The 12,563-nt window shown below is 40.4% G+C and overlaps 1 protein-coding gene across 4 annotated transcripts in view; it reads left to right on the top strand.

Annotated features, from left to right (window-relative positions):
• The window catches only part of VIT (vitrin), a 127,339-nt gene that overhangs the window by 15,316 nt on the left and 99,460 nt on the right, over nt 1-12,563 (top strand). For all 4 annotated transcript variants that reach the window (XM_028831766.2, XM_001107688.5, XM_015112102.3 and 1 more), the window contains exon 2: nt 4,657-4,726. In XM_028831766.2, the coding sequence (XP_028687599.2) occupies nt 4,675-4,726 (52 nt within the window). In that variant the 5' untranslated portion in view covers nt 4,657-4,674. The remainder of the gene's footprint in view (nt 1-4,656; nt 4,727-12,563) is intronic.

The following is a 12,563-nucleotide window of genomic DNA, read 5'->3' as shown; positions in this document are numbered from 1 at the left end:
GTGAACAAAATAGGCAACTCTAGAAATGCACACAAAGTCACTTTATTTAAAACACTGTGAAAAACTATATAAATATAAAGCAATATTATTATTTATTACCAACTTGCTCTCTTCTGACTCTGGGCAGAAAGAGAGATCTAATGAACTTTGTTGTGCTAATCCACTTACACTAATGTATACTCTTCTTTCACAACCAGGCGTCATTTGCCTCACCAGAACTACATATTTGGGATTCTTTATATCTCATGGCACATCCATAAATTTGTGAATCAGTAACACATTCTTTTGGAAGCCCCTATTGTTCCGTTTTTGTTAGAACCTGGGTGAGCACGTGAGGAATTAGGGCTCCAGTGTTACCATGTGCCCCACAGCTCTGTGACATTGGACTGCCTGCAGAAACTGCTTAATGGTGCTGGTGGCAGTCCTCATGCTCAGCCTTGGCAATGGCTGAGAGAGGGTTTGATTTTTTTCTTTTTCCACACATTTCAAAAGGCACATTTACATTTTAAGTGCTTGAGTCAACGGACCAAGCAAGTGTAGAAATTGCAGTGGTGAGAAATAAGCTTCAAGTATTATGACACTAGAGTGATTCTGGTCAGTTTCCATCATTGATAAGCCAACACTTGGGTGAGATCTCCTCGAGGATTAGAGCATCTCCCAGAATCCTGTTGGTTTTTATTCATTCATTCCAGCTTCTAAAGGTCATGTCCATCATGACTCTAAAGTTGTAGGACAGATCTGAGAGCACTTCTCTCTGCTCTCCGCCTTCCCTTTGGGTTTGTTTGTTGATTAGCAGTAATATCAATATCAATACTGCTTTATTAATTTTTATTGAGATATAATTCACATACCATAAAATATGCCATTTAAAGTGTATAATTTGGCCGGGGGCAGTGGCTCTCACCTGTAATCCCAACACTTTGGGAGGCCGAGGAGGGTGGATCACAAAGTCAGAAGTTCAATACCAGCCTGGCCAACATGGTGAAACCCCATCCATACTAAAAACACAAAAATTAGCCAGGTGAGGTGGCAGGCACCTGTAATCCCAGCTACTTGGGAGGCTGAGGCAGATAATTGCTTGAACCCAGAAGGTGGAGGTTGCAGTGAGCTGAAATTGCACCATTGCACTCTAGCCTGGGCTACAGAGCGAGACTCCATCTCAATAAATAAATATATAAATAAAAAATAACATATCGTGTATAATACAGTCGTTTCTAATGTATTCATAAGATTGTCTTCCCTTTGTTTTGTTTCCTCTTTAAATTTTCTAGGGAAAAGGGGGAGCCCTCATTACTCACATTGATTCAACACATATTTACTGAGCACTCAAAAAGTCAAATAAAAATCCCTGCCCTTGTGGAGCTTGCATTATAGTGGGGAACTCCATAAAAAATAAATAAGTAGAGTATAAAGTATGTCAGAAGTGATAAGTCAATGGAGAAAAAGCCAGTAGGAAATGGATTGGATATATCGGTTGGTGGTGGGAGAGGTGGGAGGGGAATTGTGATTTTAAATTGGATAACCAGGGAATGTCTCATGAGAGGTAACATTTAAGCAAAGATTTGAAAGAAATGAGGGAGCAAGTCATGTGCTTATCCGGGGAAATAGAGGAAAAGGTGGTACAACAAGTGCAGAGACCCTGAGGTAAGAGGTGTTCCAGAAACAGCCAAGAGGCTGGTGTGGCTGAAGATTACTAATTGAGCAGGAGAATAGTGTGAAATGAGAACAGAAGGGTGGACAGAGGCCAAATCAAGTAGGGTCCTGAGCCACTTGTAAAGACTTAGGCTTTTCTTCTGAGTAAGACGGGGGAGCCACTGTAGAGTGTAAGCCGAGAAATGCCATGGACTGACTGACTTTGAACAGGATCATGCTGGCTGCTCTGTGAACTGCAGAGGACAAAGGAAGAAGGGAACCGCCTAGTTATGAGGCTAATTGCAATAATCTAGGTGGGACAGGGCAGAGGCTGCCACAGATGGCATTGGTAATGGTGAGATGCTGAGAAATGGTCAGTTTCTGGATAGACTTTGAATGTAGTACCAACAGGACTGGTGGGTGGAGAGCATGTGGGGTGTAACAGAAAGAGAAAGAGAAGTCAAAGATAACTCGGATGAAATCTGCAATGTTGAGTGGTAACAGTCAATTAATGGGGCTGCATAGGTGGGTCCAGTAGGGCAACTTGGTATACTGTATTTATCCAATAGGAAAGTTAAACACTCAGGCTTGAAGATACATAAATCGTTCTGGAGTTTCTCAAATTAATAAAAAACAAAAAAATTACCTGTTATCACACTATTTCCAAAATATAATCTGGCTACTTAAACATCAAGTTGCCAAACAGATTGTACATATTATTTTGTTTTTATTTTGAAGCTAAAGATGTAACCAGCAGCCAACTACCTTAATTGGGAAATTTAACACATTGCAATCGTCGTTGCAAATTAATAAAGTGATCAGTTCTGTTTGGGGTTACTCTTGCTGCTTAATTTAATTGCTTGTAATAAAGCTTTCATATACTAAACAACTTTAAGTTAATTGCATCGAGTACTTGTATACTATCTCAACCCATAATCTAATAATTGCTTTTTATTAATAAATATGCATAGCAGTGTATCAAATAGTGTTTATAAGCTTAGATTGGGCCTAGCTAGTACTAGATTGTGCTTATCTCTCTAGATCTTCATTCAGTGATGTCACTTTGGTAGCTTCAAAATCAGCCATGGTAAGAGGATTTGCTACCAAAGAAACTGACAAGCTCTGCAAATCAGGGCTTTTATCTCTATTTTTTTTTAACCAGTACACCACTGAACACAGCAGAGCGTAGAGTTATGAATGCCAGCTCTGGGCCACACAACCGTGGCACCGGAGCGGGGGGGTATAGTGGAAGCCATCTGCCCAGAGGGGAGGAGTGTTTCACTACCATTGACATTGTTTAAAATTGCTAGCTCATAAGGATAATAAAAAGCAGACCAACTTTAAGTCTTTTCATTCTCTACATATTTCTCCCTTATTGCCTGTGCCCAGGGCAGATTCCTCCCACCCACTTTCACCTCCATTCTAATCCTTTCACCACCTTGGACCACGGTTATGACATTTAACTTCTCTAAGCCTTAGTTTCCTCATCTGTTCAATGAGGATCATAAGACCTATCATGGTGACTTATTGTGTGGATTCAAAACAATACAGAATGCACAGAATATACTCAATTAATAGTAGTACGAGTAAACCTTTGACAGTTTCCTCATAGCCTTAAGAGAAAGATGAGAAACTCCCTCATAGATCACCAGCATTTTCATATCTGTTGCACTCTCCAACGTCTGGGTCTCTGTTGGCACTGTTCCCCCACTTGGAGCCACTTCTCTCGTTTCTGCATGTTCAAAGCCTGTTCATTCTTCAAAGTTGACCCAGTTGCCACCATCTCTATGAGGCTTTCTCTTATTCCCATAGCTGCCGTAATCTCTGTCCTTCTAAACTTTCTGGCCCTTGGGGAATCTCTAGCACCACCCGTACCTACTGGATTAGAACCTGCACTTTAGCAAGAGCCCCAGGTAATGAGTATACACAAGCCGGCCGGGCTCAGGGCCTCACGCCTGTAATCCCAGCACTTTGGGAGGCCCAGGCAGGTAGATCAAGATGTCAGAAGTTCAAGACCAGCCTGGCCAAGATGGTGAAACCTCGTCTCTACTAAAGATACAAAAAATAGCTAGGCGTGGTGGCACGTGCCTGTGATTCCAGCTACTTGGAAGGCTGAGGCACAGAATTGCTTAAACCCAGGAGGCGAAGGATGCAGTGAGCCAAGATCATGCCACTGCACTCCAGCCTGGGTGACAGAGACTACGTCTCAAAAAAAAAAAAAAAAAAAGGTTCAAGAAGCCGACTCAAAACCACCGGTTCTCAAACTTGGTTGCATGTTGGAATTACTTGAGAAGTTGTTAAAACTTAATTAACTAGACTCCCAACCCAAGAGAGTCTTATTCAATTGGTCTGGGATACAGCCTGGGCATCAGGACTTTTTTAAACTCCCAGGTGATACTATTAAATAATACGCAGCAAAGTTTGAGAACCACTGCTCTATAAATTTCCCCTTTCACTCTCTTATGAGGACTTAACATTCTCTTATGCAAATTAACATGGTTATTTGTGTCCACGTACGTTTTTCCACCTATATTAAACTGTAAGTCTTTCAAGGGTGATAATTGTTTTTTAATTCAATTTTTAGCACTTTCTAACAAAATGTAGCCATATAATAGGAGTTTAATATTTATCAAATGAATAGTGAAGTATTAATAATCGTAATCTAAATATGTTTTCTGAATGCCATAAACGTGGCTACTTGGACATATTCTCATAAAGAAGACTACTTGGACATATTCTCAAAATCGTAGAGTTATTTCCTCTTCAGTTCTAAGTAAACATCAAATATTTGAAGAATTGGAGGCTGGTGGCCAGAATGGGCTTTCTAACTGAAAATAGCATCTCTGGGTACCAGCAAGGCCAGCCACTGCTATCTCTATGTGCTGCTTATGGAAATCTGTAGCCTGGAATCCTAAGACTCCAGAGGGCAATGCAAAATGATGCAGCCCATTCCCACACACTCTGTGCATCCAATTCAGAACCCCTGGCTGAAATATGATGATGTTATTGTTTCTTTCTCTCCAGGGTGTCATTCTGATATTTATGAGGACTGTTGTTCTCACTATGAAGGCATCTGTTATTGAAATGTTCCTTGGTAAGTACTTTTATATGTGTATCTGGATACCCTTTTAGCATTTTCCTAAGATCCAAAGAATCCAGCCAAGAAAAGTTTTAAACCAAGACACAGCATATAAACAATACAGTGTATCTTTTTATGACAAACATTTTGAAGAGATGTTTTAAGAAAGAATGTTAAGCAAAGATCAAATTCAGGATGCATGTGTATATGTTTTCATGTAAAGCAAATACTGTATATGTATTACATATATGTCTCAGTATATTACATATTACACACACACATACACACACCTATCTTGTGTATTGCTCAGCAATTAGCAAGTATTTCAGATACTGCATATTTGCAGATTCTAAATGTAAGGATGTTCTTATTTCTTAATTTCCCAAAAAAACACACAAAAAAAAACAAAAACAAAAAACTTACTGCTGTCATGGCTTTATCTATAGCACTGGCGACTCACACTTTTACAGATGATTTTTTTTTTTTTTTTTTGAGACAGAGTCTCACTCTGTCGCCCAGGCTGGAGTGCAGTGGAGTGATCTCGGCTCACTGCACCTCCACCTCCCAGGGTCAAGCGATTCTCTCACCTCAGTCTCCCAAGTGGTTGGGATTACAGGCACACGCCACCACGCCTGGTTAATTTTTGTATTTTTAGTAGAGACGGGGTTTCACCATGCTGGCCAGGCTGGTCTGGAACTCCTGACCTCGTGATCCGCCTGCCTCAGCCTCCCAAAGTGCTGGGATTACAGGCGTGAGCCACCACACCCGGCCAGAGATGATTTTTTTTTTTTTTTTTTTTTTTTGAGACGGAGTCTCGCTGTGTCGCCCAGGCTGGAGTGCAGTGGTACGATCTCGGCTCACTAAAAGCTCCGCCTCCCGGGTTCACGCCATTCTCCTGCCTCAGCCTCTGCAGTAGCTGGGACTACAGACGCCCACCATCACACCCGGATAGTTTTTTTTGTTTTGTTTTGTTTTGTTTTTGTATTTTTAGTAGAGATGGGGTTTCACCGTGTTAGCCAGGATAGTCTCAATCTCCTGACCTCATGATTCATCCGCCTCAGCCTCCCAAAGTGCTGGGATTACAGGCGTGAGCCACCACACCCAGCCCAAAGATGATTTTTTTAAAAAAGAATCCATTATCACCAGAGTATGCAATCTTGGATAGGCCCTTGAGGAGCAGCAGGTCAACTAGAAGCGCTCAACTAAAGTGCTGAGGGGTTTAGGACCAAGCCCAAGGGTCGTCTTCCATTAAGCTTGGCCCCACTGTGCCATGGCCTTGTCAGGTAGAGTAATCCTGTGGATCATTGTGAAATTACTGCCAGGAAGGTGCGCAGAAGGCTTTCGACAGTCTGTTAGTTTGTCAGGGCTGCTGTAACAAAACACCACAATCTGGGTGGATTAGGACAACAAAAACCCGTTCCCTCCATCTTCTGGAGACTAGAAGTCCAAAATCAGTGTCAAAAGGGTTGGTTCTTTCAGAGGGCTGCAAGTCAGGAATCTGTTCTGTCTCTCTCTCCCAGCTTCTGGCTGTCTGCTGGCAATCTTTGGTGTTCTTTGGCCTGTAGATGTATGATCCTGATCACTGCCTTCATCTTCACATGGTATTCTCCCTCTAGTTGTGTCTGTCTGCACATTTTCCCTTTTTATAATGACATCAGTCATATTGGATTAGAGGCACACCCTACTCCAGTATGACCTCATCCTAACTTAACTATAGCTGCAATGAGCCTATTTCCAAATAAGGTCACATTCTAAGATATGGAGGCTTAGGACTTCAACACATAAATTTGGGGGTACGTAATTCAACCCATAATATAACGAGAGTGCTCAAGGTCTGTTCAGAGGGTGTATACCTGGCAGAACTGGGGACTGGAAGAGAAGAAGGTAATGCAGCTGGGAAGGCAAGGGGGCTCTAGGCATGTTGGAAGGAGTATTGGACCAGGAGTCAAAAGGAGGATATGGGTTCTAGTCCTGACTCCACCATCAACTTGCCAATTTTGTCAAGTCATTCATCGTCTCAGAGCTTCCTGCAAATTATATGTTTGAGCTATTAATCACCCAACCCTACGTAACAGGGCTGCCAGAGAGCTAGGGGCAGCTCTGTCCAAGCTACTTGTCTCTCGGGTAAGCTACTTTCTCCTGGAGCCAAAGAAAAGGCCAAAAACAATGCTCTGTCTTCACTTTGGATAAGTCCTCAAGGAACCAGGCACTCTCAGGAACCAGTGGCACTATTTCCTGGCTCCTGTCAGATGGCCATAAGAAGCCCTGAGGAACTTCTAGGCACCTGGACCAGGAGCCCTACCCCAACCACTGCTGTTGTCCTCAGAGACTGGGCAAGGTCCAAGGGTCAACCTTCCCAACACTGCCTCTACAATTGCTCTATATGCCTGGCTTGCTTTAGCAAACAAAAAGTTGGCTATGACACTGGGGAACAATCCCTTGAAAGCATAAGGTCCTTCATTTCCCCTTTGCCCCTTTGAGAAGCTACCTCTCTTTTCATTCTAACATACAAGTTAGTATGTTTCTAACATAAGAATGGATTGAGAGTGGGACAAGAGGTTAGGAATAGGGTTTAGTCAAACAAATAAAACAAACAAACTCTGAGGTCATTTCACCCTCTGCATCTTCCCAGCATCACAGAAACAAGAAAGGAAGATCTGGCTATCTTTTGTACCTTGCCTTTCTCAGCCTGCCCTTGCCCTTCTGGCTTGCTTATTCAGATAGCAAGAAATCAAAGTAGAAAAAGGAGACCCCTGTACCTCAACACAATAAAGGCCATGTATGACAGGACCACAGCTAATATCATAATCAATGGTGAAAAGCTAAAAGCTTTTCCTCTAAGATCAGAAATGAGACCAGGATGCCCACCCTTGCTACTTCCGTTCAACATGTTACTGGAAGTCCTACCCAGAGCAGTTAGGCAAGGAAAGGAAATGGAGATATTCAAACTGAAAAAGAAATAAAACTTTCTCTGCAGATAACATGATATCTTGTCTCTCGGGTAAGCTATATAGAAAACCCTGAAGACTCCACCAAAAACCTGTTAGAACTAATAAATGAATTCAGTAAAGTTATAGAATACAAAATTAACATACAAAAGTCAGTAGCACCTCTATATACTCACAGTGAACTATCTGAAAAAGAAATCAAGGAAACAATCTCATTTACGATAGCATCCAAAAAAAAAAAACTACTTAGGAATAAATTTAACCATAGAGGTGAAAGATCTGTGCATTGAAAATTATAAAACATTGATGAGGCCAGGCGCAGTGGCTCACACCTGTAATCTCAGCATTTTGCATGGCTTAAGTGGGCAGATTGCTTGAGCCCAGGAGTTTGAGACCGGCTTGAGAAGCATGGAGAAACCCTGTATCTACAAAAAAAATTTAAAAAATTATCCAGGTGTGGTAGCATGTGACTGTAGTCCTAGCTACTCGAGAGTCTGAGGAGGGAAGATCACCTGAGTTCAGGGAGACTGAGGCTACAGTGAGCCATGATCATGCCACTGCACTCCAACATGGATGACAGAGTAAGGTCCTGACTCACACACACCAAAAAAAAGATGCAGAAAATTGAAGAAGATGTACATAAATGGAAAGATATTCCATGTTCATGGATTGGAAGAATTAATATTGTTAAAATGCCTATACTATCCAAAGAAAGCTACAGATTCTTCTATGCAATCCTCAAAGCAATCCCTATTGAAATTCTAATGGCATTTTCCACAGAAATTTGGAAAAAGAATTCTAAATTCATATGGAAACAGAAAAGATTCCAAAAGATCAAAGCAATCCTGAGCAAAAAGAACAAAGGCGGAGGCATCAAATACCCAATGTCCAAATACACTACAAAGCTATAGTAATCAAAATGGCATGGTACTGGCATAAAAACAGACATATAATCCCATGGAACAAAATAAAGAGCCCAGAAATAAACCCACACGTTTATGTTTAATTGATTTTTAACAAAGGTGACAAGAACACACAATGGGGAAAAAGCAGTCTCGTCAATAAGTGGTATTGGGAAAATAGTACATCCATATGCAGAAGAATGTAATTGGGCCCTTAGCTCACACTGTATACAAAAATTAACTCAAAATTGACTAAAGACTTAAATGTAAGACTTGAAGTTATAAAACTACTGGAAGAAAACATAAGAAAAAGCTTCGTGACATTGGTCTGGGCAATGACTTTTTGGATATAACCCTAAAAGCACAGGCAATAAAAGCAAAGGCAGACAAATGGGATTGCACCAAAAGTAAAAGAAACAACCAACAGAATGAAGAGACAATTTGTAGAATGGAAGATAATATTTGTAAACCATACATTTGATAAGGGATTAATATCCAAAATATATAAGGAACTCTAACAAATCAACAGCATGAAAACAAATACCCTAATTTTTAAAATGGACAAAGGATGTGAATAGACATTTCTCAAAAAGAAGACATACAAATGGTCAAAAGGCATATGAAAAAATGCTCAACATCACTAATATCAGGTAAATGCAAATTAAGGCCACAATGAGATATTATCTCACATCCGTTAGAATGGCTGTTATTAAAAAACAAAAGATAAGTGTTGGCAAGGATGTGGAGAAAAGGGAGCCCTTCTAAATTGTTAGCAGGAATGTAAATTAATAAACCCATATGGAAAACAATGAGATTCCTCCAAAACATAAAAATAAGAATTACCATGTCATCCAGCAATCCCACATCCGAGTATATGTCCAAAGAAAATGAAATCAGTCTGTTGAAGAGATATCCTTACCCCCATGTTCAATGCAGCATATTCACAACAGTCAAAATAAGGAATCAACCTAAGTGTCTATCAATGGATTAATGAATAAAGAAAATGTGGTGCACATATACAATGGAATATTATTCTGCCATAAAAAAAGAAATCCTGTCATTTACAATGTAAATGTACCAGAGGATGTTATACTAAGTGAAATAAATCAGGCACAGAAAGACAAAGACTGTATGATCTCATTTACATACTGTATCGAATCTACAAAAGTCAAACTGATGGAAGCAGAAAGTAGAACAATGGTTTCCAGGGGCTGGGGAGCTGGGGAAACAGGGAGATGCTGGTCAAAGGGTACAGACTTTCAGGCCAGGTGTGGTGGCTTATGCCTGTAATCCCAGCACTTTGGGAGACCGAGGTGGGTGGATCACCTGAGGTCAGGAGTTCGAGACCAACCCAGCCAACATGGTGAAATCCCCGTCTCTACTGAAAATACAAAAATTAGCCGAGTATGGTAGCGGGCACCTGTAATCTAAGCTACTTGGGAGGCTGAGGCAGGAGAATTGCTGAAACCCAGGAGGCAGAGGTTGCAGTGAGCCGAGATTGTGCCATTGCACTCCAGCCCGGGCAACAACAGGGAGACTCCATCTCAAAAAAAAAAAAAAAGGTACAAACTTTCAGTTACAAGATGAATATGTTCTGGTGATCTAATGTACAGCACAGCGACTACAGCTTATAAAACTGCATTGTTTACTTGAAATTTGCTAAGAGAGTAGAGTTAAGATGTACTCACCACACACATAAAAATTGTTAAGTATGCGAGGTGATGGCTATGTTAATTAGCTTGATTTAATCATTTCACAATGTACACATATATCAAAACATCATAAATATAGACGATTTTCATTTGTCAATTATACCTTAATGAAGCTGGGGGGAATAATAAATCACTCTATTAATGAAAAACAAGGAGGCTCGCGTTCACATAGTCCCCTTTCCAGGTCCTCGTGTGTCTGCCTCCCTGCCATCTCTCTCCTCTGCTTACATGTCTTCACCCCAGGGTCATTTGCTTAAGTCTCTCTATCCCTCCTCTGGGTGCTGTGAGGGCCACCTTGCCCCAAATCCTTACGCCTTTACCTCATTTTCTACCATACCCCTATTCATCTTTGAAAGCCCACATCTGACCTCCACTCTGTTGCTCTCCGTGCAAACTCGGTGTTTTCCCTTTGCCTTTAGGATGCAGTGCAAGTTTCTTCAAGTGCCTTGCTTGTGGGGCCTTCCTGATATGGCTCTTGCTCTCCTCCCCTGCTCTTGTCACTCACCATAGCCCCCACTCCAGCACTGAACTTCTAATTTCCCTGAGGAATGCATCATTTCTCACCTACAGGCCTTTGAACATGCCGTTCCCTTTCCTGGAATGCTCTTCCTCTCACTGACATGCCCACACCCCCTCCCACAAACCATGCTATTCCTCCAAGAAGCTTCCCTCATCCCCATTAGCTTGGACCATCTTCTATGCATTTCCTTGGTGTCCTGTGTTTATTCTTATGTAGCTGCAAGATATTGGCCTTGTCATTTTTCTGGCTCTCCAAAATCTGTAAACTCACTGAGGGTGGGAGCTGTATCACTGAGGGTGGGAGCTCAGGGTCGTATCTCTAGTGGTCACCACATATCATAGGCACTCAATAAATATTTCTAAACAAATAATTGTCCTTAAGGAGGCTAGATTTTTAAGGTATTGGAGCCATTCAAGGATCTCTCAAAAGCTCTCTAAATAAAAGTCAATTAAGTGTTTAATGTGTTTAATTAAGAGGTAGCATGCTTGTTTTAGATATGTTTCAATGCATGCTAGAGTAGAGTTTTATAGTGCTCATTGTCATTGGAGTATTGCTTATAATCCACATGGACACTGGCAGGGAGCAAGTGGAGTAAAGAGGCCAACACTGTAGCCAGCAAACTCGCATTCTGGTTCCAACTTCCCCAAATGACTGCAGCATTAGCCAAGGTGGTGACACTGGGCCTGGTTTCCTTTCTATAAAATAAAGGATGACCTCCAAAGCTCCTCCCAGCTTTAAATATCCTATGATTTGAAGCATAATTTTATAATTTACCTGATTGTAGAGAATAAGCTGTCATGGCTTTGCTATGAAGCTCTGATTTATTTGATGTTAAATGTTTCATTGAGTACATAATCCTAAATTAAAGCATCAGGGAAACCTGAACTATGTTTAAATGATCAGCTTTATAAATTGGTTTTCAAGGAGGCATTGTGGATACTATCTATGTTAGCACATAGAGGGTCTCCAAAAAGATCTAACAGGAAGTTTATGGGCTAGAATGAGGCATGCCTATAAAAGTTCTAGGTACACAAGTATTCAGTAAGTACCTACTGATTTGATCATTGATTAGATGTTCTGGTATTTCATGTCTTTTCTTCAACATAATGTGGATTCTGATTATAATTCATTACTGACAGGAAAACTGGAAAACATGAGCACAGATGAATCATGCCAATAATTTCAGAAAGCAGTTTTCATTATTATAAACCTATATGATTTCAATATGACCAGATTAAAATATAATTGTTCTTTATCATTATATCAGTTATTTCTCATTTATATAAGATTCTAATTATAAAAATTATGTCTATATAAAATATATATTTTATATTAAATACAAATGTAAAAGGGGAAAATACAGAAAACATAAAATGGAAAAATAATTCCTCCATTATTAACATTTTAGTATATTTGTTCCAGTTATTCATCTGCATATATTTTAAACTTGTCAGAGTCATTCTTAAGGTTAGAGCTGAACACTTCACAGGTAATTTAATATTCCACTACACACCATTTGTAATAAATGCCTAGGATTTCCCATTATTGGCACGTTTTCAACATTTTATTATTTCCAGATCCATTAGAAATAATGCTACAATGAGCATTTTTTAATATAAATCTTTGTCTATACCTCTGATTATAACTTGGGATATATTCCTAGAAGTTTGTTGAGTCAAAGAATATAAAAGTTTTTAAGGCTCTTGAAATTGCTTTCCAGAATGGCCCTGCCTGCTTATACTTCACCAACAGTGTTCAGGGAAGCCCTAA

The sequence above is a fragment of the Macaca mulatta genome, chromosome 13 (genome assembly GCF_049350105.2).
Source record: "Macaca mulatta isolate MMU2019108-1 chromosome 13, T2T-MMU8v2.0, whole genome shotgun sequence".
NCBI classification, from domain to species: domain Eukaryota; kingdom Metazoa; phylum Chordata; class Mammalia; order Primates; family Cercopithecidae; genus Macaca; species Macaca mulatta.
This window is presented reverse-complemented; position numbering and strand designations above follow the sequence as displayed.